This window comes from Oncorhynchus mykiss, chromosome 10 (genome assembly GCF_013265735.2).
Source record: "Oncorhynchus mykiss isolate Arlee chromosome 10, USDA_OmykA_1.1, whole genome shotgun sequence".
Classification (NCBI taxonomy): domain Eukaryota; kingdom Metazoa; phylum Chordata; class Actinopteri; order Salmoniformes; family Salmonidae; genus Oncorhynchus; species Oncorhynchus mykiss.
Window position 1 is genome coordinate 47,127,974 of NC_048574.1, and position 23,793 is coordinate 47,151,766.

General features: G+C 44.6%; 1 protein-coding gene across 5 annotated transcripts; it reads left to right on the forward strand.

Moving 5' to 3' along the window:
• The first annotated feature begins 4,161 nt into the window (after positions 1-4,161).
• Positions 4,162-23,371, forward strand: LOC110511048 (CXXC-type zinc finger protein 5). 5 transcript variants are annotated; one of them, XM_036990518.1, is made up of 4 exons: positions 4,198-4,282; positions 4,398-4,466; positions 13,410-14,437; positions 21,949-23,371. In XM_036990518.1, the coding sequence occupies exon 3, from the start codon at positions 13,630-13,632 to the stop codon at positions 14,056-14,058; it is 429 nt and encodes a 142-aa protein (XP_036846413.1). In that variant the 5' UTR covers positions 4,198-4,282; positions 4,398-4,466; positions 13,410-13,629; the 3' UTR covers positions 14,059-14,437; positions 21,949-23,371. The 5 variants fall into 5 exon arrangements, with proteins under 5 accessions (XP_036846417.1, XP_036846418.1, XP_036846413.1 ...); XM_036990521.1 differs by having other exon boundaries at positions 4,207-4,282; positions 4,398-4,470; XM_036990522.1 differs by lacking the exon at positions 4,398-4,466 and having other exon boundaries at positions 4,162-4,282.
• Positions 23,372-23,793: the final 422 nt, after the last annotated feature.

The following is a 23,793-nucleotide window of genomic DNA, read 5'->3' on the forward strand; positions in this document are numbered from 1 at the left end:
GTGGGTTTCACTGTTTTATTTAATATCCTTGCTCAAATATGTGCTTTTACAATTTTATCTGAAGACCTTGTCAATTTGAAAAGAGGAATGTCTTGTACGGTTTGTTTTAATATATATATTTTTTAACCTTTTTATTTAGCTAGGCGAGTCTTGCATGTGTCCTATTGATGTGGGAGACTTTTGCCGATGTTTTGATAGCAACAATGAAACCTACGTAATGAACCTTTTTTTATACAACTGTGAAACATGTAGCCTTCCTATTATTCCAACTGATTCATACCACCATGTTGTCTCGCTCAGGTCCCTTTTTACAGCAAACTTTACATTAAGACTTAGGACCTGGCTGTTCTTATTACTGCCAGCCCATTCAATGAATGATTTAAGCAAAGTTACAGAACCTGCAACTACACTAGACCTGAATTCCAGTCTTATGTATTTGTGCTACGCTGCTCCAAAGGTTGTATGGAATATTTCACACACAATACATATACATTATACATATATATATATATATATACAAATAAAGGTGTCTTTATTTCCAGGCCACAAATTAGATTTTTTATTCTCCCACTAGATGGCGGTCTATCATTGGGTTTGGCTCTAATGTTAGTTCGATTTTTTCATAATGTAGGCTTAACGGCTTGTGCCATTCATTTGAGGGCCACAATCAGCTAGTCACTGTGGCATTTACAGTGGCTGTAGGCAATTAAGAGGTGGATGAGATGTCTTAGTTAAATGCCATTAGATACCGCAAACATATGTTAAATCTATATAATGACTGTCCATTTTCCGTGAATCGCAAGGGTAGTTTGCGGACTATCACATTCTGAGTGCAGAGAATGAACATGTGATTGCTTGCGGTCTGAACAACAAATCCTTGAAATCGCGCCAGTGTTGACTGCCAGCAGCCCACTGCAGCTTGGAGCGATGAGGCGCAGGTAAAGTCTACTATAGTCTACTCTACTGCATATTTGAGTCATATACCTTGTGGTGAGGACATTTACCCACACAGAGAACCCATATCACCCACAAAACTATGGTTCTTTCTTTCACTACAGGGGCTTGAGGCAGGGCCCAATATCCTTCCACATTTTGTGTGTCCTTGAATTTGGCAATACTGAGGGGACTGATGAGTGGAGGGAGGCCAGCCAGATGAATGGGATGAGCCTCTGGACTAAAACAGGAAGTGTACGGTGGGGAAGACAGCTGCACAGGGAGGTGAGGTACTGTCTTCTCATAAGGGTGTGTGGGAGTGAGAAAGGGGAGCTGCACTGTGATGTTTGGAGAATGTGCGTGTCTTGCAACAGTACTCAGTGTCTGAGAAACCGGATGTTCATCTCTCTCTCTCTCCCTTCCTCTCACCCCTCACTCCTCTTCTAGGCTTCCTTTAGAGTCTCTCCTGTGGCGCTGGTCATGTGTGCAGCTGGAGAAAGAGGCCGTGTAACACTAATCCCCCGGCCAGCTCAGGAAAGTACTCTGCCTCGCTTAGCACAGAGAGAAAACAACAAAGAGCTGAGTGTGGCTGCAGCCCCAGGGCTCAGCGCGCCCACAAGAACGTCTCCTGTGTCACAGCTTGCTGCTGCCTCCTACCCATGGCCACTCTCTCACCCATTGCGCTCTCGATGTAACACTCTCTCTGACACACCCCATACCAGTGGAAAAAAATACAATTTCGGAAACTATGATGCCCAACCTATGTGTGTGTGTGTGTGCACGTGCGTGAGTGTGTGAGAGAGATTGACTTCTGAGGGTCCAGATCAGGAATGTAGACAAGCCTAGAGCGGACAGGAAAAATGTGGTCCGTTTTAAAATAACAAGGATGCACAGGCGCTCCTCTGCACTATATGTCAAATCTAAGTGAGGGACTCATGTCTGCGTGTTTTTAATCAATTTGAAATGAATAGTCCCATGTGACCAATTACAAGAGTTCAGTTATAAGTGTTATAACCCATATTTTGGTAACGTGGTAAATATTGACCCCTTGCAGTGCATACGCGCCGTTCCTCAAATTTCGTGCACACCCTACTCCACTATGCACATGCCTCGGAGCTTAGAGTTGGTATGGCTGATGGTCGGCATGAAAGTGATTTCCAAAGGCGCAAGGGATGACGAGGGGATTGACGTCTTCTTAATATGAGATAGGGTGAGACCCGGCATATTACCAGAGCCATGCCAGACACTCCAGGGATTACGGAGAAATGCGTGTCCAATTTATGCACGGCAATGCGTCTTGGGGGAATAGATGCGACCATTGTGCACTTACCTTGAACGGAACCCTTGCTTGTTATCCCACGGCCACTCTCAGTAAACTCAGAAGCCTACAGGTAAACATGCGAATAATAATTCTCGAATGATAATAAACCAAATGGCGGAACAGCACTATTAATTTAATAGATTAATGGTACATTTAGGCCCTACAGGTAGTCTAGCAACACCAACCTATAGCCTATATTCTACTGACATGGAGAGAATATAAACGTTTGGCTTGGCTAAATTACAACAAATGGCATGATGAGTTAAACAAACAAGGAATTAAGTAATCACAAGAGACCCAAACCAAGCGATTCACAGGTGGCCATCCATGCTTACCTGTCACATTAGTGATTCCTCCACAGAACGTGAGGTGTGAATTGAGCATAATAACAATTCAACTTTGGTTTCAAACCCAGTAATTAAGTACATGTTTGGTGCTTCAATGGATAGCTCTTAAGTGCCCAAATGTGCCCTTTTTTTCAGATTATGCGAGGCTTAAACATTGATGATAAAGTTGGTAATTTTAATAGGTCGTGTCATGGACATGTCAATTACAATTAGTGTTTACTACATACATTATTTTTTTTCTTTTTGAGGATGTGAACACAATTACACATTAATGCATTACTCATTACGCATGAAATTGCTCTGCGTAATAGTGACCGCAAGGCTGCGTTTGGTGACAGATTAAGGTTTACACTGTGTGTGTATATGTGTGTGTCCAAGTGAGAGGGTGTTTTTGTGTGCGGGAGGTTGGCTGACTACTGCCAGTGTTGAACACCCCTCCCTCTCTCTCCCTCTCTCAAGCTGCCGCGTTATTTTCCAGCTCGCAACCTCAACCGCACGGCTCGATCGATTCGCATTGATTGTCCCTGACGAGCTGCTCCACTTTCTAGCCAATGTCAGCCCGTCTGCAATTGGGAAGGAGAGAAATGAAGGAAAATCTCTGCCGCCCTGGCGGTGTCATTTCCACACACTTCGGTTGGCCGCCTGCCAGTAGACAGGACATTCGAAAGAGGTGGAGTGGACTCTTGGTTTGAGCGAGAAGAGGAGCCGAGCGCACCGGTCATGGGCGATAACATAGCGAGTAGCGACTGAGCGCCGTGTGGCCACTCCTGCGCGCACACACCGCTTCGAGTGTGAAAAACAACCCATCGTCTAATTACCTAATTACTCACCGTCAGCCGCTGCGTAAAATAAACATGGTTACCATCAGAAACCACCAGTGACATGCCACACGAAAGTGTTATCATCCTAAATTAGAACATTAAAATGTCAATGAAGGACAACATGATGTCAATTTATAATAATGAAGTTCTACCATCAAGACAATTATGTTGTTTTGCAAATCAGACTCATTGCTACTGGAAAGGGGAATTGCAATAGCGCATCTTACCATGCTTTGGTAGGCGATTTTAAAAATAAGGTAATAGCCTAGACCTTGACACTTCGCATTAACAGGCTAGGTTCACACACATGTGGATGTCCATCACTGAAAATCCAAAAAGAGAAAAATATTCGTTTTTGTCCGTGCAATATTAACCATCGGATATGTTTCCATATTGACGGATTGCACTGTGAAAGTTATCTGTAAACATGAATGTGTTAAAGGAAAGTTGAGTCTTAAAGAGGTATGGCGAAATATCCACTTGCGCTCACACAGAGAGAAACAAATCATAATGTGCCTACAGCCAGCACTGATGGGAGCCACAACAACCAGTAAAATGCATCTCAAAGTCATAAACACGTCAAGCTTTAATAACAAACATGTTCTTCATTACACGCCCCTTGAATATTCAAAGTCGAGCACCTGAAAGCCTCGAGAAGAGTAATACATCGCTATATTTTAAAAAGTATAAAAGGTATATTATTTTCTGTCGCCATGCTGCCGAAAGTCCAGTTCGGTTTTTCCGAGAAGCTCCAAAAATCGATGAAATGTGTTTGCATGTTCTTCTCGGCGAGCGGGGATGTAGGTGGGATTGCGAGAATCGAAAAGGTTGGAGATCCCACACGCTCAGCTTCCGAGAAAGTACGTTTTACAATCATTTCTTATTATACTTCCCGCTTGTTCTATACAGGCGAGGACTATGTTAATTTAATTGGTTTAGTGTAAGGTTTTTTCCCTTTATTTTTTTTACATCAAGCTCTACGGTAAGCTTGGAGACGGACGGCTTGGACAGTGGGAGCCCTCCCCTACACTCGGAACCGCTTTGGTAGGTGCGAACAAAAAAGAGAGAGTGTTTGCAAATATGCAGATACATAGGAGGGAGGGGGGGATCATACTTTGTTGAAGTCCGCTGAAAGTTGGGGATGTCATCTTCCTAACGATCAAGTTAACTGGGAGAATGGGAGAATGGTTCTTCTCAAACGTGCTGGTGCAGACCATACGCTGGCACCGCAGAGACCGGGGTTTCAGATCATTGAGTCCAGACAAAAGGTATTTTTTTTGTGCTGCTTTAATGTTAGATACAATTAGGATCCGCGGGTCTCGGATGCATGTGATGCATGCACGGTTATTGGTTTGATATTTTTGAATGGCCATAATCGTCATTCTCCTGTCACATTCTATCCTCATTTGTACATTTTTCATCGATCATTTGGCAATGCTCTAGAGGTTTGTAGAATTGTGGAGAGCTGTTCTTTCATTCAAAGATTTTTGGGGTGAATAATGAAAGTGTGAATCATCTGATCACATGCGCTCCAAGAAACTCTACGCTCTCCAGAAATATTTTCCATTGAAATTATGGCAGTTTGCGTTGGGTCTTGATGACGTTTCTGGTTGTAATATTTTTAATGTCAGGTGGTGATGAGGCATCTCTTTACCTAGAGATACATTTAAACGGAACTTTTATTTTCTGCAGTGTTCCCTTGAATCATCAACAAATGCTTTTGTGAAAATGAATAGGCTAATGGCTGAAAAACGAGCAAGATTTTGGGGGATTTGTTTTCGATTTAGCCTATAGCCGAGTCATCCGAAGAACAGTATGCCAGGTGTTCTCTGAGTGATTTTATTGTAGAGCGAACGTGTTTGTTCTTCATTGTTCCGCATGCGACGATCAGCCAGTCTCTTGCGCGCGATGTCTCTGTGCTGTATCGCGGCTGCAAGCCTGGATTTACCGCGACCCCCCTGGTACTGCCGCAATCCGCCACCGGTAGTGGCGCTCTTATGCTGCATGTTTATGCAAATAATTAGTCACGATTTTACACAAATAGTTAGTAACGATTTAACACACCATCGCACGGATATACTTTTGTTTATTTTAACTCAGGAATGGGAAGGAAAATAAAAACAGAGAGACGCAGCAGGTTGGATATTTAATTCTGGTCTTTATAAACTTCCTTGGGTCTCGTGCACAAATGTTCCTGACGGTGTGTGTGTGTGCGTGCTAGTGTGTGAAGGCGGGGGGGGGGGGGGGGGGGGGGGGGGGGGGTTGAGACCGAGGGAGAGGACTAGAAAGATAGATGTGCGTGTCTGCGTGATCGTGCGTTTGAAGGGAAGGGAAGTGTTGTCTTTGGTTCTGCATTACCTGAACCAAGAAGTAGCCTCTAGCTGAGCTACCTTGCAGCGTCCCACAACATAGAGTTGGCATGGCTTGTTGTTAGATGTTTTGGTGTTATGATTGATGTCAAAAATGAATATTTATTTCTTAATAGGCCTACATGTTATTTTTTAGACTGGCAGCAAATATGGACCAAAAACTATTGCAATAAATGCCCTATTTTGCCATATTGACAGTATTATCTATCCCAATTTTAATACCCCAAATAGTTTAGGCCTATCTGTTTATTTGTTTGCCTACTAGACCCATTCTTTTTATAGGCTGTGGTTATTTTTTCATCGGCCTAATGAGGATTTTATGAATACAGCAAAATACTTTGAGGAATATTCATTATATGTTCTAAAAATCGAAATGATTCATTAGGCCTATATCATACAAACTTCAGTATGACTTTTTCCACTTGCAGATTTCAAAGATTGTTCAGTTCCGCTCGTGGGTTAGTCCATTTTGTTTGTATATTCCAGACAGCTCCCTTTCTCGTTGGCCTTGGGGAGCCTGTATGGAAAGACTCCTTGGGATGGTTTATTCAGCAGAGAGGGCCCAATTACCGCTGCGCGCTGACCTCCAGGGATGAAGCACGAGCTATGTCTCTAGCAGCCCCCCCCCCCCTCCCCCGACGTAATCAGTGTAGACCTATATGAGCAGGGAGAGTGGGTGCTTCAGTCAAAGTATAGTTGGAAAGTATTTTTATGTTTTATTATGGCAGTCCTATTTGTGATGCTGTTAGGAGAAGTTGAGCAGGAGGAAGAAGCTGTGATAGAAGTAATAATCTAAGGCTACCTTTGGCATGATGGGTAATGACGTCATTGAGGAAGATACATTTCCCCCCAGTAATATACGTATTTTTTTTCTTTTTTTCACCAACCTGTTCCTCATTGTGCATTCACCCTTGCTTTTCTAATCACCATCATCTCAACAGTATCAGCATTTGGGATAATTCTATTCAGAGAGAATACTTTGGTCACAGAAACTGGGGGACTGTTGAGTGACAGAGAAGAGATGATCAGTCTAGGGTCTGGAAGAGATATCATTTGTCCAACTGAATGTATTCAACTGAAATGTGTTTTCCCGCATTTAACCCAAATTTCTTAATCGACATCCACGTATTCTGTGCCCGGGGAACAGTGGGTTAACTGCCTTGCTCAGGGGCAGAACAACATCTTTTTTTACCTTGTCAGCTCAGGGATTCGATCCAGCAACCTTCCGCTTACTGGCCCAACGCTCTAACCCCTAGGCTACTTGCCGCCCCTGCACAGGGGGAGTGTGTGAATGACATGGCGGAGGAGCAGAGTGAGAGTGATATTAGGAGAACGGGTGAAAACAAGAAGGAATGTGGTCAAGGGGCAAGGAGTCACTGTGAATGATATGGAGGTGGGACAGAGACTATTAGAAAGGCATGGCCTTGACATTGGAAGACGGATGGTAGAGTGAGAAGAGGCACTGAGATGCTTGGGAAAGATGGACTGTGAATGACGTGTTCATGTTTGATGGAGATGGAAAGAGTGCGAAGGATGTGGGTCAGACAGAGAGACACTCTCAGCATAGACGGAGTGAGGCAAGGACAGGAGAAAGAGAGAGAGAGAGAGAGACACACACACACACACACACACACACACACACACACACACACACACACACACACACACACACACACACACACACACACACACACACACACACACAGGCATAGACGTTAGTGGAGCAGGCGGGCGGCCCTGTAGCAGCAGCGAGAGAGAGCAGAGCCCTGGTCAGACTCAGAGCAGGAGAGCAGGGAGAGGAGCTGAGTTGCTGGCTCCAGTCCGCTGGCGCCACGGACCCCTGAGCTGGTGAGAATGCGGGGGCTGCGCTCCTGCCTTTGAAGCTTTACCTCCCACTAATTTTGGCCTTCCAATTTCCACACACTGCGCAGACCCCATCCTCTCTCCCTCCCCTTCCCTTTGTTTCCCTTATAAGGACTGGCCCGGCCATTTCCTCCGTTTTTCTCAGGGAGGTGCTTGTTTGTGAGTGGGGACAGGTCAGTGGGGTAGTGTGTCTCTTCATAGGAGGTTGGCCATTAGGATCTTTCAGCTGTACACACTCTGGATAAAAAGTCAAATCCATTTTAGTTCATTTTAATGTATGAATGAATTGGGAAAAAATACCCAACCAGCAAATTGGTTGTTTTTCAATTCTTAGATTGTGCAAATTAAATGGTCTCATAGAGAATAATAAGATGTTCCCCAAGAGAGACTGTCAAGCAGCATTTTAACCCTCCTGTTGTGTTTGTTTCATGTTAATTAATTCTGTGTTCCCGGTTCAAAATGACCGTCCCCATTATAGCTGATTATAAATCCATAATAATACATATATTATCGCCTAATCTTTTAGATCTTTTTATCAACTTGTGAACATTACTCGTTTTGAACTTCTATTTGCTATTGATGGCCGGTAGGCTTCATTGACCTGATCTCATACAACTCGTTTTTGAGTAAATAAAGCATAATGTATGGATTATTATGACTTCAACAAATACTCAGATGAAACATATTGTGCTATTTATCACAGACTACTTTGTGTCAAAGTTTAACAAGGACTCGCTCCTCCTCACCAGTGTCATGATCAAAGATATTATCAAGAGCCTTTACATACAGTATATCGTCTGTTTCATTGTGCTGCTGCAGAATTAATTGTGAGCAAGGCCTCAAAAAAAGCTTTGTATACCAGAACTGCAAGAAAAGTTCTATATATTATTGAAACAATGTTGCGATTGTTTGTGAGAATGCCAACAGGTGTGGTTCCCATGGGGGAAAAATTCTATTGGGGAAAGGTTCTCGTGGGGGGTTGCCATGGAAGCCAAGAAGGGGAGTGAGGTGTGTGTGTGTGTGTGTGTGTGTGTGTGTTTGCTCGCTCAAACACACATGTATGTGGGGGTCTGGGAGAGGAAGTGTGTCCATCTGATGAATGGGCATGTGCCTGAACTCAATTTTATACACTAATTGTAGTCTCACCCATTCCTTCCTAATGACGGGTCATTTTTGACCGGGAACACCACAGGTGTACAAAAGTTAAATAAAACACCCAAAATGTAATGAAAATCATCCAAATGTATTTTGTGTGTTCAGATGCCCTGAGTGGACAAAGTCATGGAACCTGATGACAATCAGTTTAAATGAACTACATGTTTCAGAGATAACTTGTAAATGGGACCAATTCGACCTTGAACACAGCAGGAGGGTTAAAAGAGACAACCAACTTGACCCATGCCATGACACTGTCCTCCACTATCTGTGCACATCCTCCATTCTTTTTTGAACACAACATTATTGTTTATCATAGGCGATACCACCCTTATATGTGAACACAGCTAATTGGACCGAAAGTAGGGCATCCAGGCATAATGATGAGTTCAGATTACAACATTAGCACCTTATCTTTTGTATATGTTATTTGAGGGTTGATGATATGAAGTATGACAACCAACAAACTTACAGTGTTTGTAACACAACCTGTGTTTGTTTGTTTTTCTAAATAGCTTTTTGTGTGTTAATTCAAAATCACATTTTATTTGATTGCAACAGGTGTAACCTTACAGTGAAATGCTTACTGACAAGCCCTTAACTAACAATGCAGTTTTAACAAAATTACATTTTAAAAGTAAGAAATGAAAGTAATAAATAATTAAAGAGCAGCAGTAAAATAACAATAGTGAGGCTATATACAATGGGTACCTGTACAGAGTCAATGTGTGGGGGCACTGGTTAGTCAAGGTAATTGAGGTAATACAGTTGAAGTCAGAAGTTAACATACACCTTAGCCAAATACATTTAAACTCAGTTTTTCATAATTCCTGACATTTAATCTGAGTAAAATGCCATGTCTTAGGTCAGTTAGGATCACCACTTTATTTTAAGAATGTGAAATGTCAGCATAATAGTAGAGATAATTATTTATTTCAGCTTTTATTTCTTTCATCACATTCTCAGTGGGTCAGAAGTGTACATACGCTCAATTAGTATTTGGAAGCATTGCCTTTAAATTGTTTAACTTGGGTCAAACGTTTCAGGTAGCCTTCCACAAGCTTCCCACAATAAGTTGTATGAATTATGGCCCATTCCTCCTGACAGAGCTGGTGTAACTGAGTCAGGTTTGTAGGCCTCCTTTCTTGCACACGCTTTTTCAGTTCTGCCCACAAATTCTCTATGGGATTTAGGTCAGTGCTTTGTGATGGCCACTCCAATACCTTGACTTTGTTGTCCTTAAGCCATTTTGCCACAACTTTGGAAGTATGCTTGGGGTCATTGTCCATATGGAAGACCCATTTGTGACCCAGCTTTAACTTCCTGACTGATGTCTTGAGATGTTGCTTCAATATATCCACATAATCTTCCTCCCTCATGATGCCATCTATTTTGTGAAGTGCACCAGTCCCACCTGCAGCAAAGCACCCGGGCCACTGCCTGTTCACCCTGCTATCATCCAGAAGGCGAGGTCAGTACAGGTGCATCAAAGCAGGGACCGAGAGACTGAAAAACAGCTTCTATCTCAAGGCCATCAGATTGTTAAACAGCCACCACTAACATTGAGTGTCTGCTGCCAACATACTGACTCAACTCCAGCCACTTTAATCATGGAAATTGATGGAAATTGATGTAAAAATGTATCACTAGCCACTTTAAACAATGCCACTTAATATAATGTTTACATACCCTCCATTACTAATCTCATATGTATATGTATATGTATATACTGTACTCTTTATCATCTACTGCATCTTGCCATCTTTATGTAATACATGTGTCACTAGCCACTTTAAACTATGCCACTTTATGTTTACATACCCTACATTACTCATCTCATATGTATATACTGTACTCTATACCATCTACTGCATCTTGCCTATACCGTTCTGTACCATCACTCATTCATATATCTTTATGTACATATTCTTCATCCCTTTACACTTGTGTGTATAAGGTAGTAGTTGTGGAATTATTAGGTTCGATTACTCATTGGTTATTACTGCATTGTCGGAACTAGAAGCACAAGCATTTCGCTACACTCGCATTAACATCTGCTAACCATGTGTACGTGACAAATACAATTTGATTTGATTTGAGGAGACAGAACGCGTGTCCTTCCTGAGCGGTATGACGGCTGCGTGGTCCCATGGGGTTTATTCTTGCGTACTATTGTTTGTACAGATGAACGTGGTACCTTCAGGCGTTTGGAAATTGCTCCCAAGGATGAACCAGACTTGTGGAGGTCAGCAATTTTGTTTTCTGAGGTCTTGGCTTATTTCTTTTGGTTTTCCCATGATGTCAAGCAAAGAGGCACTGAGTTTGAAGGTAGGCTTTGAAATACATCCACAGGTACACCTCCAATTGACTCAGATTATGTCAATTAGCCTATCAGAAGCTTCTAAAGCCATTACATAATTTTCTGGAATTTTCCAAGCTGTTTAAAGGCACAGTCAACTTAGTATATGTACATTTCTGACCCACTGGAATTGTGATACAGTGAATTATAAATGAAATAATCTGTCTGTAAACAACTGTTGGAAAAATTACTTGTGTCATGCACAAAGTAGATGTCCTAACCGGCTTGCCAAAACTATAGTTTGTTAACAACAATTGTGTGGAGTGGTTGAATAACGAGTTTTAATGACTCCAACCTAAGTGTATGTAAACTTCCGACTTCAACTGTATATACGTACATGTAGGTAGATTTATTAAAGTGACTATTCATCTACAAAGATTTGATGAATGCCTATATACACAAGATATGCAAACTATGTCAACATCTTTGCTCTAGTCAATTGAAGAGTTTTGTTCCAAAACAATATACACACACGTTTTTTTCAATCAGAATTTTTTTTTTTTTTGATGGGTACCTTCATGTGTTTGTAAAATATTACTGTTCTCATATTTTTAATTCATGGATTTTAGTATTAAAATGGAGTTTGATGCAAAACGCTATACATCCATTGTTGAGTTGGAATGGATCGTCCGTATCCTGTATATTTGACTGTGATATGTGGTTGTCTCACCTAGCGATCTTAAGATGAATGGACAAACTGCATCTCACTCTGAACAAGACCTAAGTCTGCTAAATAACAAAATGTACATATTTTACATACAGATGTCATATTACTTTATTGATACTTTTTTGTAAAACTGTGGGGGGGGGGGGGGGGGGGGGGGAGTTTGTCACAAATGTATCATTTGTACAGTTCTTTATTAAACATGTAGTTATTTGGTACATTCTACTGTGTAAAACCTGGCAATATTTCTCTGAGAGTGTGGCGGATATATAGCATTTGGCAACAGAACATGATTATTTGCCTCTCTGAAATGAATCCATCAGGTGATGGATTACAAACAAGCACATTTGAACCACCCCCGTGCCGTCATTAGATCAAAACACACCAACCTCTTTCAGAAGTTCTTTAAACAATAACAGTTTATATCCCCGTATTTCTAATACTGGATATATTGCATTTTGGAATGAAACTCTCCAATTAAACACATAAACAAATGTTTAACATTGTCACATGCCAGGAGATCCTTCAAAAACATGAAGTTTGACCCTCACCAGCAGCGGTACCACCACTAACACTAAGTCAACGTTTCTGGGAGTAGGAGAGCGGGATGGCAACGTGGGGATTGTTCATGGTCTGAAGTCTTAATTCATGTGAAAATGGATTTCAATTGTGTCTGCATGTAGTGTGTGGGAATTATTGTTACAAATCCCTTTGATGGAAAGAGTGAGTCTCCACAGGCCAGCTCTTCATGGTTTTCTCCTGGGAAATACTATGGCTGCATTCAACCTAAACCTAAAGGGTGGGAATTAGCTCATAAATTGGTGAAATTGGAGGAGAAAACATAGCGCTGTCTGCTCTCTTCTGTCGCTGTCGTTTAGTATAATTCATGTTTGCTGTGTTCTGAATGTTCTATTGTGGGGGGGGGGGGTGATGAACGTTTAGTTGTGTAAGTGGACACATCTTCCCGGGCTATTACACTGTGTTCATGAGCTGTTTAGATACATACTCTCTGAGTGAGCTGTTTAGATACATACTCTCTGAGTGAGCTGTTTAGATACATACTCTCTGAGTGAGCTGTTTAGATACGTACTCTCTGAGTGAGCTGTTTAGATACATACTCTCTGAGTGAGCTGTTTAGATACATACTCTCTGAGTGAGCTGTTTAGATACATACTCTCTGAGTGAGCTGTTTAGATACATACTCTCTGAGTGAGCTGTTTAGATACATACTCTCTGAGTGAGCTGTTTAGATACATACTCTCTGAGTGAGCTGTTTAGATACATACTCTCTGAGTGAGCTGTTTAGATACATACTCTCTGAGTGAGCTGTTTAGATACATACTCTCTGAGTGAGCTGTTTAGATACATACTCTCTGAGTGAGCTGTCTCGTTTTTGCAGTTTTCTTTTCTCTCTCCATCAGCCGTGTTCAATCTAAGAAACAGGTAACATTAAGGCATGGCAGAGTTGCTGTCCCATTTATATCAATGAAGTCGGTTGTTTACTAAGATGCTGTCTAGGTCCAACACTGAGCCTGTTATTGAAGGACCCTTCTCGCTCTCCTCTCTCCCTGTGTCAGTTTTGTAGGTTGCCAGTGAAAGGATGCGGATGAGGGCTGAGGTTTAGAGCGAGAGCCAGGGCTCTAGGGCCTGCCTGTGATTGGCTGGCCGATTCGTCCACAGCGGGGAGGTGCCACCTCACCTGGGCTCAGAGCAGACTGTGAGAACCTATCGGCTCCCCCTCCTCTGCTCGCCCCCTGTCCCCCCTCCCGCCCCCCCCAGCCCTGCACGCACTGGACCATGTCTAGCGGACGGTCGGAGGGAAGCCGAGACCGGACAGCCGAGGCCCTGGAGCGGAACAGCTGCACGGAGGATGTCCCTGTCGTCGAGCGCAGGAACCGCAGTGGCATCATCAGTGAGCCCCTGAGTAAGAGCCTTAAGAGGTCCCGCACCCTCTCCCAGTACACAGCCGCCTGCCCCACCAACACTAATGGACACGCACACCACAACGGAGAGGCCAAGAGCCACCCGGCCAAGCCCCAGCCGCCCCCACAGCCCCAGCCCACCGTCTCAGCGCTGGCGGCAGCCAAGCTGGACCGGACCCTGGAGCAGGTCTTGGAGGGACAGAACGGCCTGCTGCACTTTGCCCAGGCGGCGGAGCTGCTAAAGAGGGCTGGGATGGAGCACATGCTGCTGCCGGGGGGGATGGGGATGGGGATGGGGGGGTAGCGATTCAGGCTCAGGGGCAAGCGACTTGGAGGGTGCGTCTGCTGTGGACTCTGTTGGCGGTGTTGCGGACTTCCCGTACGGTGTTGGAGGCGGCTTCCCGTTCAACCCGGGGCTGTTCATCATGACACCGGCAGGAGTGTTCTTGGCCGACAGCGCGCTGCACATGGCCGGCCTGGCCGAGTACCCGGCGCAGAGCGAGCTGGCCTCGGCCATCAACTCCGGCAAAAAGAAGCGGAAACGCTGCGGCATGTGCCCGCCCTGCCGCCGGCGGATTAACTGCGAGACGTGCAGCAGCTGCCGGAACCGCAAAACGGGCCACCAGATCTGCAAGTTCCGCAAATGTGAGGAGCTGAAAAAGAAACCGTCTGCCGCTCTGGAGGTAAGAGCTCAGTGGGGGGATAGAGATGACATAGAGGGTCATAGAGTGTCATAGAAGGGTCATAGAGGGTCATAGAAGGGTCATAGAGGGTCATAGAAGGGTCATAGAGGGTCATAGAGGGTCATAGAAGGAAGGGTCAGGCAGGATGGGCTCCCGAGTGTCACAGCAGTCTAAGGCACTGCATTTCAGTGCTAGAGGTGCCCCTACAGACACAAATCCAGACTATATCACATCCGGCTGTGATTGGGAGTCTCATAGGGCGGCGCACAATTGGCCCAGCGTTGTCTGGGTTTGGTCGGTGTAGGCCGTCATTGTAAATAAGAATTTGTTCTTAACTGACTTGCCTAGTTAAATAAAATACAGTTTGCAAAAAAGATGCAATCAAGAACCTAAAAGGGTTCTTTGGCTGTCCCCATAGCAGCCCTTTGAAGAACCATTTTTTAGTTCCAGGTAGAACTCTTTTGGTTCCAGGTGGAACCCTTTTTAGGTTCCATGTAGGACCCTTTCCACAGAGGGTTCTATATGGAACCCAAAAAGGGTTCTACGTGGAACCAAAAAGGGTTCTACCGGGAGCCAAAAGAGTGTAGGTGTGGAAAGAGTGTTGGGAGTTTACCTTAACCATACACACTTACAACTCAACTTTATGTGTGTATGTATAGAGCGTGACACTGCTCTGAAGGGTGTGGAGCGTCTTTTCGATGGGGTGAGGCTTTGAGCAGAGCAGGAGAATAACAGGTGGTGATGAGGGGGAGTGTGTGTGTGTGTGTGGGGGGGGGGGGTAGACATGCCCCATGGGGTCTCTTTAATCTGTCCTCCACACGCACTGAGCAAACCCCTCTCCACACCCACCATACACAGCTCTTATTTTATGCCCTCACAAAACAGGTAGATTGTGCATTTCTCGACTGGGGGGGGGGGGGGGGGGGGGGGGTCAATGCATGTTCTGTTAACACAAATGTGTGTGTGTGTGTGCGTGTGTGTGTGTGTGTGTGTGCGCGTGATGTTTTGTGTGATATGTTACTAAATCAGTGTGGCCCCGCGGGTTTGTGTGTAAGGAGGAATGAGGAGATAGAACGAGAGAGAGCTGGGCTTTTTTAGGATTGTAAGAGTTTCTGTAGATGTTTGACACGAGACCGTGTGTGTTGCAGTGCGTGACATTGTGGATGTGTTTGTGTGTACATGTTTTGGATGGGTAGTATGTGTGGCAAAGCATATGTGTGTGTGACATGGTCCATCTGGCCATGGGGTTGTCATCTGGAGCACCAGGTGTCAGTGTGGCACAGGCGCCCCCCACTCGACCGATCTCTCTCTCTCCTGTGGCACGCCTGTTTTGGCTAAATTGCCTGCAAACTTCTCATCTGGGTCACCTCAGTGGCACTGGGCCCAAACTCGAATCAGTGTCGCCCTTTTGTGACCTCAGAGAAGTTCCTGTGGGATATCCGATCGTGTTTTTAGGGCACCTTTGACAATTACATTCATGATGTCAGTACTGCTCCAAAAGCTCTGATAAACATGCGATGACAAATGACATAACGTCCCTGACAATATTTTGGTGTATTACCTCAATTGTCACGATGACATTACGCAATATTGAATCGCCGTTAAGAGGGGTAAAGCAATTGACCCCCGTTAATTGTACAAAAGAGGTGAGCATCACATTCAAAAGTGTATGGTTCCTTTCTTAGATGGAAAGACAATGGTGGTGTCTTTAGGTTCTGCTGCCTGGGTATCGACATTTTCTTCTCTGTCGGCCTCTGTTCCGCCAATAGCGACGCCGGCAATATCTTACGCGGACTCTGTACATGTGCTATGCTAGTACACAATCCTGTCCTGACCATAACAAGTGGGCTCTCTACCAATGTCTGTTGCAGAATGCTGTGATCCTGAATACAGTATCTCCCTGTTGCTACAGATACACTACAATACTCACGTTCACGAGACAGTGGGGTATCATCTGGTGTAATCTGGCCATTGTGCCCCCGAGCACACATGCAACAACTCAGATTACTCAGGGCTTGACCCGCATGTGTCCCCCCCCCCCCCCCATCATCGCTTTTGTAATCAAGACAGGATTCCACTTCAGATGTCACGTCAAATGGTTGCACTGTGCACAGCCCTAACCTTACTCTGAAACGGTTCTCTTAAGTAATCAGATGCTTGTGGATGTGTGATAGTAATAGAATTTCCTGTGTGTTATTGATTGGTAGTATGCCATCAGTGGTCACATGGCAGAAAAGTCCACCAGTTGTTCACGGCATCAGATCAACAGCAGGTGATTGAATATGCGTGACTGCAGCCTTCACTATGAGGTCGACGTCTGCGTTTGTTTCGCCCCGGAACCACAAGAGAGAATCGCAGCAAACGAATCTCTGTTTCCCATGGATTTATGTCCGATAGTTGTAGGATTTTATGCTGCTAATAAAATCAGATTGCTTGTTGTCGTGCTTTCCACCTGCAGCGCATCAGCAGGACAGCCTTAGCAGGGCACTTGATGTGATGTTAACGGGGCAGCTATGTACACCTGTTTAGCATTTCCATTTGGAATAGCTTAGCATCGAATGAACTGTTGACCTCTCCTTCAGATTGGGTTAGTTCTTCTATCTTTAAAAAAAAAAAAATGGTGTGCCTAATCTGAACGGGCCCTCAGCAGGCCAATGCTGGCTAGAACTTGTTCTGTGTTAGTGCCTGCGTTGGTCCACAGGCCAGTAGGCCAGAGAGTCGACTCGCACAGTCAGTCAGTAGGTCAGACGAGTTGTGCCATCGTAGTGCGGAAGGTCAAAGGTGAGAACGATGGCACAAAACATATTTTGTACAATAACACATCTGATATTTGTCCCCCAGTATCCTACTTTGATCTTCCAGATGGGCGGGTTTATAATTTATTAGGGCTTGCCTGAGAGGACTGCCGTTCATGTTGTCAATGGAGGGGGTTCGGTCAGTCTTTACAGTAGATTACACTGCTTGTACTATCAACCTATGTTCCCCTGTTAAGTATCACCACACTGTGGACAGTACAGATAATATTATCTAGTTTACTCTGTTTTATGTTCTGTAAACTGGGGAATTATGGAACGGTTCGAAAAATATTGCCCAACCCACTCATTACTCTTGGTCACTGAGGATAGGACATGTTCAGTGACACCAGGGCAGCAGCACCCGGGACAAAATGGAGGGCCATGGTCATCTGGTCCGGCTCGGAAGCAGCACGCCACAGACAGTCGTCTGCTGTTTGCTTCAGCTGGAGTGTAGTGGAAACAGCCCCAGAGTGTCACATCTCACATACACACAGCCGGCTGTCTAACAGGGAGGCTAATGGATGGGGATCACTTAGCGAGGTGGCATAGACTGTTAGCCATAGTGCTTGTAGTGTGTGTGTGTTTCCCTCTCTCTCTCTCTGTGTGTGTGTGTGTGTGTGTATTTGGTCGTAAGGATGTGTCATGGTTTAATAAGTATTTTAATGCTTGGTTTGTTTTGACCTCTTCAGACGCCCGAAATCTGGGGAAAAACAGGTTGTTTTTGTGTTTTGTATACATTTTCTCAGAGACCTCAGCGACTATCACTGCTTTTGATAGCACATTTATAATTCCTTTATTACAAATTTGCAACAGATTTTTATGAAAGGTTTTAATTGTTGGTCTGTGTGTGTTAGTTGTTCGTTTTTGATGCACGTGAGTGGACATTAGTTGAAGTTTATACAGTCTGATGTGGTCTGTGTATGTGAGAATAGAAAGAGAGGCAGACGGCTCCATGTTTTGGGGGTGTTGAAGGTTTCCCGTCGAAACCTCATGGCAGACTAAAGATGGCTGTAAAAACAGAGTTAGGGGGAGGTAGCGTGACGAGGCCCTTGCCACCTCACACCTCGCTGGCTGGAGATGTCTGGATTTATTTTGGGAACGCTACATTTGAACAGAAATAAACGGAGCCCAGGAGAACTAGTCCCTTTCTGCAGCATGCTGCAGTCTCACTGTTGACTGGCTGCAGTCTCACTGTTGACTGGCTGCAGTCTCACTGTTGACTGGCTGCAGTCTCACTGTTGACTGGCTGCAGTCTCACTGTTGACTGGCTCAGTCTCACTGTTGACTGGTTTAGTCTCACTGTTGACTGGCTCAGTCTCACTGTTGACTGGTTTAGTCTCACTGTTGACTGGTTTAGTCTCACTGTTGACTGGTTTAGTCTCACTGTTGACTGGTTTAGTCTCACTGTTGACTGGTTTAGTCTCACTGTTGACTGGCTGCAGTCTCACTGTTGACTGGCTGCAGTCTCACTGTTGACTGGCTGCAGTCTCACTGTTGACTGGCTGCAGTCTCACTGTTGACTGGCTGCAGTCTCACTGTTGACTGGCTGCAGTCTCACTGTTGACTGGCTGCAGTCTCACTGTTGACTGGCTGCAGTCTCACTGTTGACTGGCTCAGTCTCACTGTTGACTGGCTCAGTCTCACTGTTTACTGGCTCAGTCTCACTGTTGACTGGCTCAGTCTCACTGTTGACTGGACCAGTCTCACTGTTGACTGGCTGCAGTCTCACTGTTGACTGGCTCAGTCTCACTGTTGACTGGCTCAGTCTCACTGTTGACTGGCTGCAGTCTCACTGTTGACTGGCTCAGTCTCACTGTTGACTGGCTCAGTCTCACTGTTGACTGGTTTAGTCTCACTGTTGACTGGACCAGTCTCACTGTTAATTGGCTCAGTCTCACTGTTGACTGGCTCAGTCTCACTGTTAACTGGCTCAGTCTCACTGTTGACTGGCTCAGTCTCACTGTTGACTGGTTCAGTCTCACTGTTGCTATTTGCTGTCTAGGTGAGAAAGGTATAGAATTTTAGGTCACAATCTGTGTTTATATTGTGTATTTATTTTTTAATGCTAGTGTGTTTCTGTACTATGGTCTGTTGTTTGGATTTGTTTGTCAGGGTCACTTGGGGCCTGGGGGGGATTGTTTTGTTTTTTGTGAATGTTTGTTTGTTTGAAGTTTATACATCACTGTTTGATGAACATTCTGCTATGGCTGTGTGTTTACCAATAACTGTGTGTCTGTGTTGGTGCGTTTCAAGTATCATATCCCTGATGACAGATCAAGCCGACCCACTACAGGCATTAGATGTCTGGCGATATGGCCAGTTTGAGGCATGCGGACACTGGAGCCAGAGAGTTTTCACTTAGTGTTGTGACCCCCCCCCCCCCCCCCCTCTCAGAAACCGAACGGCAGACTGGGAGAGCAGACTGACGCAGAGACACACAGGCATGCAGACTGACGCAGAGACACACAGGCATGCAGACTGATGCAGAGACACACAGGCATGCAGACTGACGCAGAGGCACACAGGCATGCAGACTGACAAAGAGACACACAGGCATGCAGACTGACGCAGAGACACACAGGCATGCAGCCTGACATTGAGATGCACAGATCAGTAGGCAAGTTGCCAGCCAGACACAGAAACTGCTAGGAGTAGGATAGACAGGTACGGACAGACAGATGTACTTGCAGACAGCTCAACCCACATACAGCAGTGGGGTTATTGACTCCCATAGCCTACCTACGAGAGGGGAGAGATGACATCACGGTCTAAAACTGTCCGAGGTCTCTCAGCATCAAGGCTCAGGGAGAAAGGGCTCTTGTGACAAGTGGACCTGGGGCTGTCCAGTGGGAAGTGATTGATGGGAGTCTTTAGCCTAATGCTCTGCTCTAAAGAGAACACTCCCCTATGGGCAGGTCCTGGATCAGCTGTCCCCACCACAGTCAAACTGTGCCAGGACAAATAAGATAACAAATTAGATACTGGAGCCATTTCAGAGTATGACCTGTTCTGCTAACCAATTCTCTCAGTATGTGTGCTAAAGGAAGGCTAGAAGGCCCCTGGGTAGGGGAAAGCATAGGCTATATGCAGCGTCCATTGAGGAAAGTAGCAGTAGCATATTCATAGTTAAATCAATAAACAGAGATTAAGATGCTGGACATTGAAATGGACCCCTGGAATGGATTGTGACCTTGGGAGTCCCCTCCCCCTAGGCCAGACATGACAAACAACCGTGTTTATGCAGAGTGGAGGTCACAGGTGTTGGCTCAGAGTTTTTTTTCCTTTTTAAATGTGTTGGTTCCCAGTGAAAAAGGGCTTGAGGTTAGCATCTATGTGCCTGAGTGTCATAGGTGAAAGGTCATTAGTGAGGTGCTTATGGACCTTGCACCACCTTGACCTCCTTGCTTTTCTAGTGTCCAACATTTGCAACCTTCTTACTATCTTAATGGTGTGTACGTCGTTTAGATTGTGTCTGAATCGTGTGCTTTTTGTGCGGTTGTGATTTGTGCCTGTGTGTGTGGAGGTGTGTGTCTGCATGTTCATATGCGTGAGTGGAGGTAGGCGTGAGTGTGTGTGAGGGACTGTGCTTGACTCGGGCAGGAGCTCGCTGGAGCCTCAATGTTCTACTGCTTCAGCTCCTGTTCCTCTTATAGAACATTCGCTCAACAGTACTGTGGAGCTCCTACACCTAAATATGAACAACAGTACCCAAATGGAGAACCGGCACCTATTTCAGTCCAAGTCAAGCCCTGGTGAGGGAATGAGTGTGTGTGGGTGCGTAAGTGTTTGTGGCGCTACTCCTGACTGGCCCCGGGCAGTCCTAGCTAACGTGAGATTCTGTGCCGCAGTAGAGTTGTGCTTTTCAGAATGCTTGCCGTGCTGCAGCTCTGGGGACTGAGCCTGAGCCCCAGTGGTCCTCTGTCTTCTGACTGGCAGGCGACCACTGAACCCCTGCAGCTGCATTGCATTGGTGCCTGCCCTGCCTAGTGCAATGCAGTCAGAGCTGGAGATCCCACACAGAGAGGAGTGAGGGAGGAACAGAGAGAGCAGTGTCACCCGTGAGAGTGGTGTGGTGTGGTGTGGTGGGAGAGGTCTGTGACTGCGTGGTGACTAAATAATGAATGTGCCATATCGAGTTTCGCGTGGAGCCAAGGCCATTGCCCATGGCTGATGAGGGAGGAGGGTGGGGTGTGGGCCAGAAGGCCAGAGAGAGGTGAGGGAGGAGGGGAGGGCTGGGGATATGTCTGTGTGGGACGCAGTGATTTCACTGATAGAGCCTTGAGGGGAGGGGAGGGGGACAGACACAGAGAGAGACAGAGAGACAGAGAGAGACACAGAGATAGACAGAGACAGAGAGAGACACGCAGGAGAGAGAGAGAGACAGAGAGACAGAGAGAGAGAGAGAGAGAAAGAGAGAGAGAGAGAGAGAGAGAGAGAGAGCAGAAGACAGGAGTCGGCAGATATGGAGGGTTATGGTGTCTGTAAATGTGTTTGATGTGGAGATTTGATGAGCATGTTGTTGTCTGAATCTATTCAATCATTAGTCTGGGGGAGAAAAACGTCCACAGAGAGAAAGAGAGAGCGAAAGAGAGAGAGAGAACAAAAAACTGCAGATGTTGCAGTTTACAATGGGTCTCGGGATGTGTTTTCTTCAGCCTGTATCTACTAACCCTCTCCTTCCCTCTGCTCTCTCTGTTTTTTTGTTTCTCTAAGAAGGTGATGCTTCCTACAGGAGCAGCATTCCGATGGTTCCAGTAAGACTCTGACCCTCCTCCACCCTTACCCCCTTACCCCCTTACCTACCCAAACCCAAAGCTCTGCGATCAAGTGCAATGCCAACTCTCGCTTGGATTGTCTCGGCAGGGACACTGGCTGACAAGCAAACAAACAACAAAAATATACAAAAGAACTCAACAGAAATGATACAAAAAAATAATCAATTGAGTAATGGATGCACCTGCTTATTCCTTGAACCAAAAATTGAACATAAAGAAAAATATCTATGGCAACTTTCATTCCCTTTTCTATGTTTCCATTTTGGTACCTTTTGTCCTTTTTCCAGCAGGTTTTTTCTGTCTCTCAGACATGGAACTGTTCGTTGCCAAACAGAAATGACGGACTGAGTGTGGACAATCAACTCATTTGTGTGTTTGGTGTTAATGTTGTTCACGTGTGGAAAGATACAGTACTTGTGTAGAGAATGTACATTTACGGCTATATTTTCAAACTAGTGGCTAACGGCAGGCACTATTGTAATTTTAGCTCCATTGTTCTTAAACTTAAAGCCTTGTCTATTTGATGATTTTGTTTTTTGTTTTACAAATATTGTTTTGGAAAACGGATCGCTGGTTGTCTTGTAAAAGAACAAGGAGATATTTCAAAATGTAAAAATACTTATCGAAATGAAATAGCAACTGTTATCCCATCAGGCAGAAGTCCAGAGAACTGGAATCTCCCCAACCAACAAACCAACCAACCAACAAAGCAACCAACCAACCAACCAACCAACAAAGCAACCAACCAACCAACCAACAAACCAACCATCCAACCAACCGTGTTTTCCACGCCTGTATTTCCAAGCTTTTTATTTTGTGAAACTGGCAGCCTTTACGTTCCTGTGGCCCAAACTAGTGTGTGTCATGAGGATTCCCAACGCAGAGGGCGACAGCACTAGGAGACAGCACTTCCATTTGGAATAGCACAGAGGGTGACAGCACTAGGAGACAGCACTTCCATTTGGAATAGCTTAGCTCTGGGTCTACCCATTTGAACGCACTGAAAAAAGATTTCTTTGTTTTTTTTTTCTTTGTTTTTTTTTGGATTATGTTGCTGGTAGCTACATCTTTTAAAACAACAGCGATGTTTGTATTCATTTAGAAAATTGGACTGGTTTTGTGAATAAAAACGAATGCATGTATTTTGTGTCAAAATTTACAGTTCTGATGTTTGTTTACTTGTCTTTGCATGTTTTTTTTTCTAAAACAATGACGGAATTTAGAAAATTCTGAAGTATGAAAATGTCCAGTAATATTAAACATTTGTTCCATTTTCATATCATTGGATATAATAATAAAAAATGGATGGGGTGGGAAATACAACTCATTAAAGCAGAATCAGGAAATGGTGAGTTTCACCATGAGTCCTTGGTTTCATTCATTCATAGATAGTCAATACAGACAACAACGATAGTGTGACAGGGTAGGAACCATGTTTTTGGTCAGTGTTTCCCAGGATGCCCTAAAAAGGGTTGAACAGCTCAAAAAATATAAAAACACACATTAGTTCTCCTCAGGCAAGCTTTGTACCTAAATTATCTATAGTGCCTTCAGAAGGTATTCACACCCCTTGACTTTTTCCACATTTTGTTGCATTTAAAATGGATTAAATTTAGATTTTTGTGTCACCCATGTCAAAGTGGAATTGTGTTTTTGAAATGTTACCAATTAATTAAAAATGAAAAGCTGAAGTATCTTGAGTCAATAAGTATTCAACCCCTTTGTTATGTCAAGCCTAAATAAATTCAGGAGTAAAAATGTGCTTAACAAGTCACATAATAAGCTG

Bases quoted from the DNA above. Each gene is read 5' to 3' on its own strand.
- LOC110511048 (XM_036990522.1), top strand. From the start codon at position 13,630: ATGTCTAGCGGACGGTCGGAGGGAAGCCGAGACCGGACAGCCGAGGCC.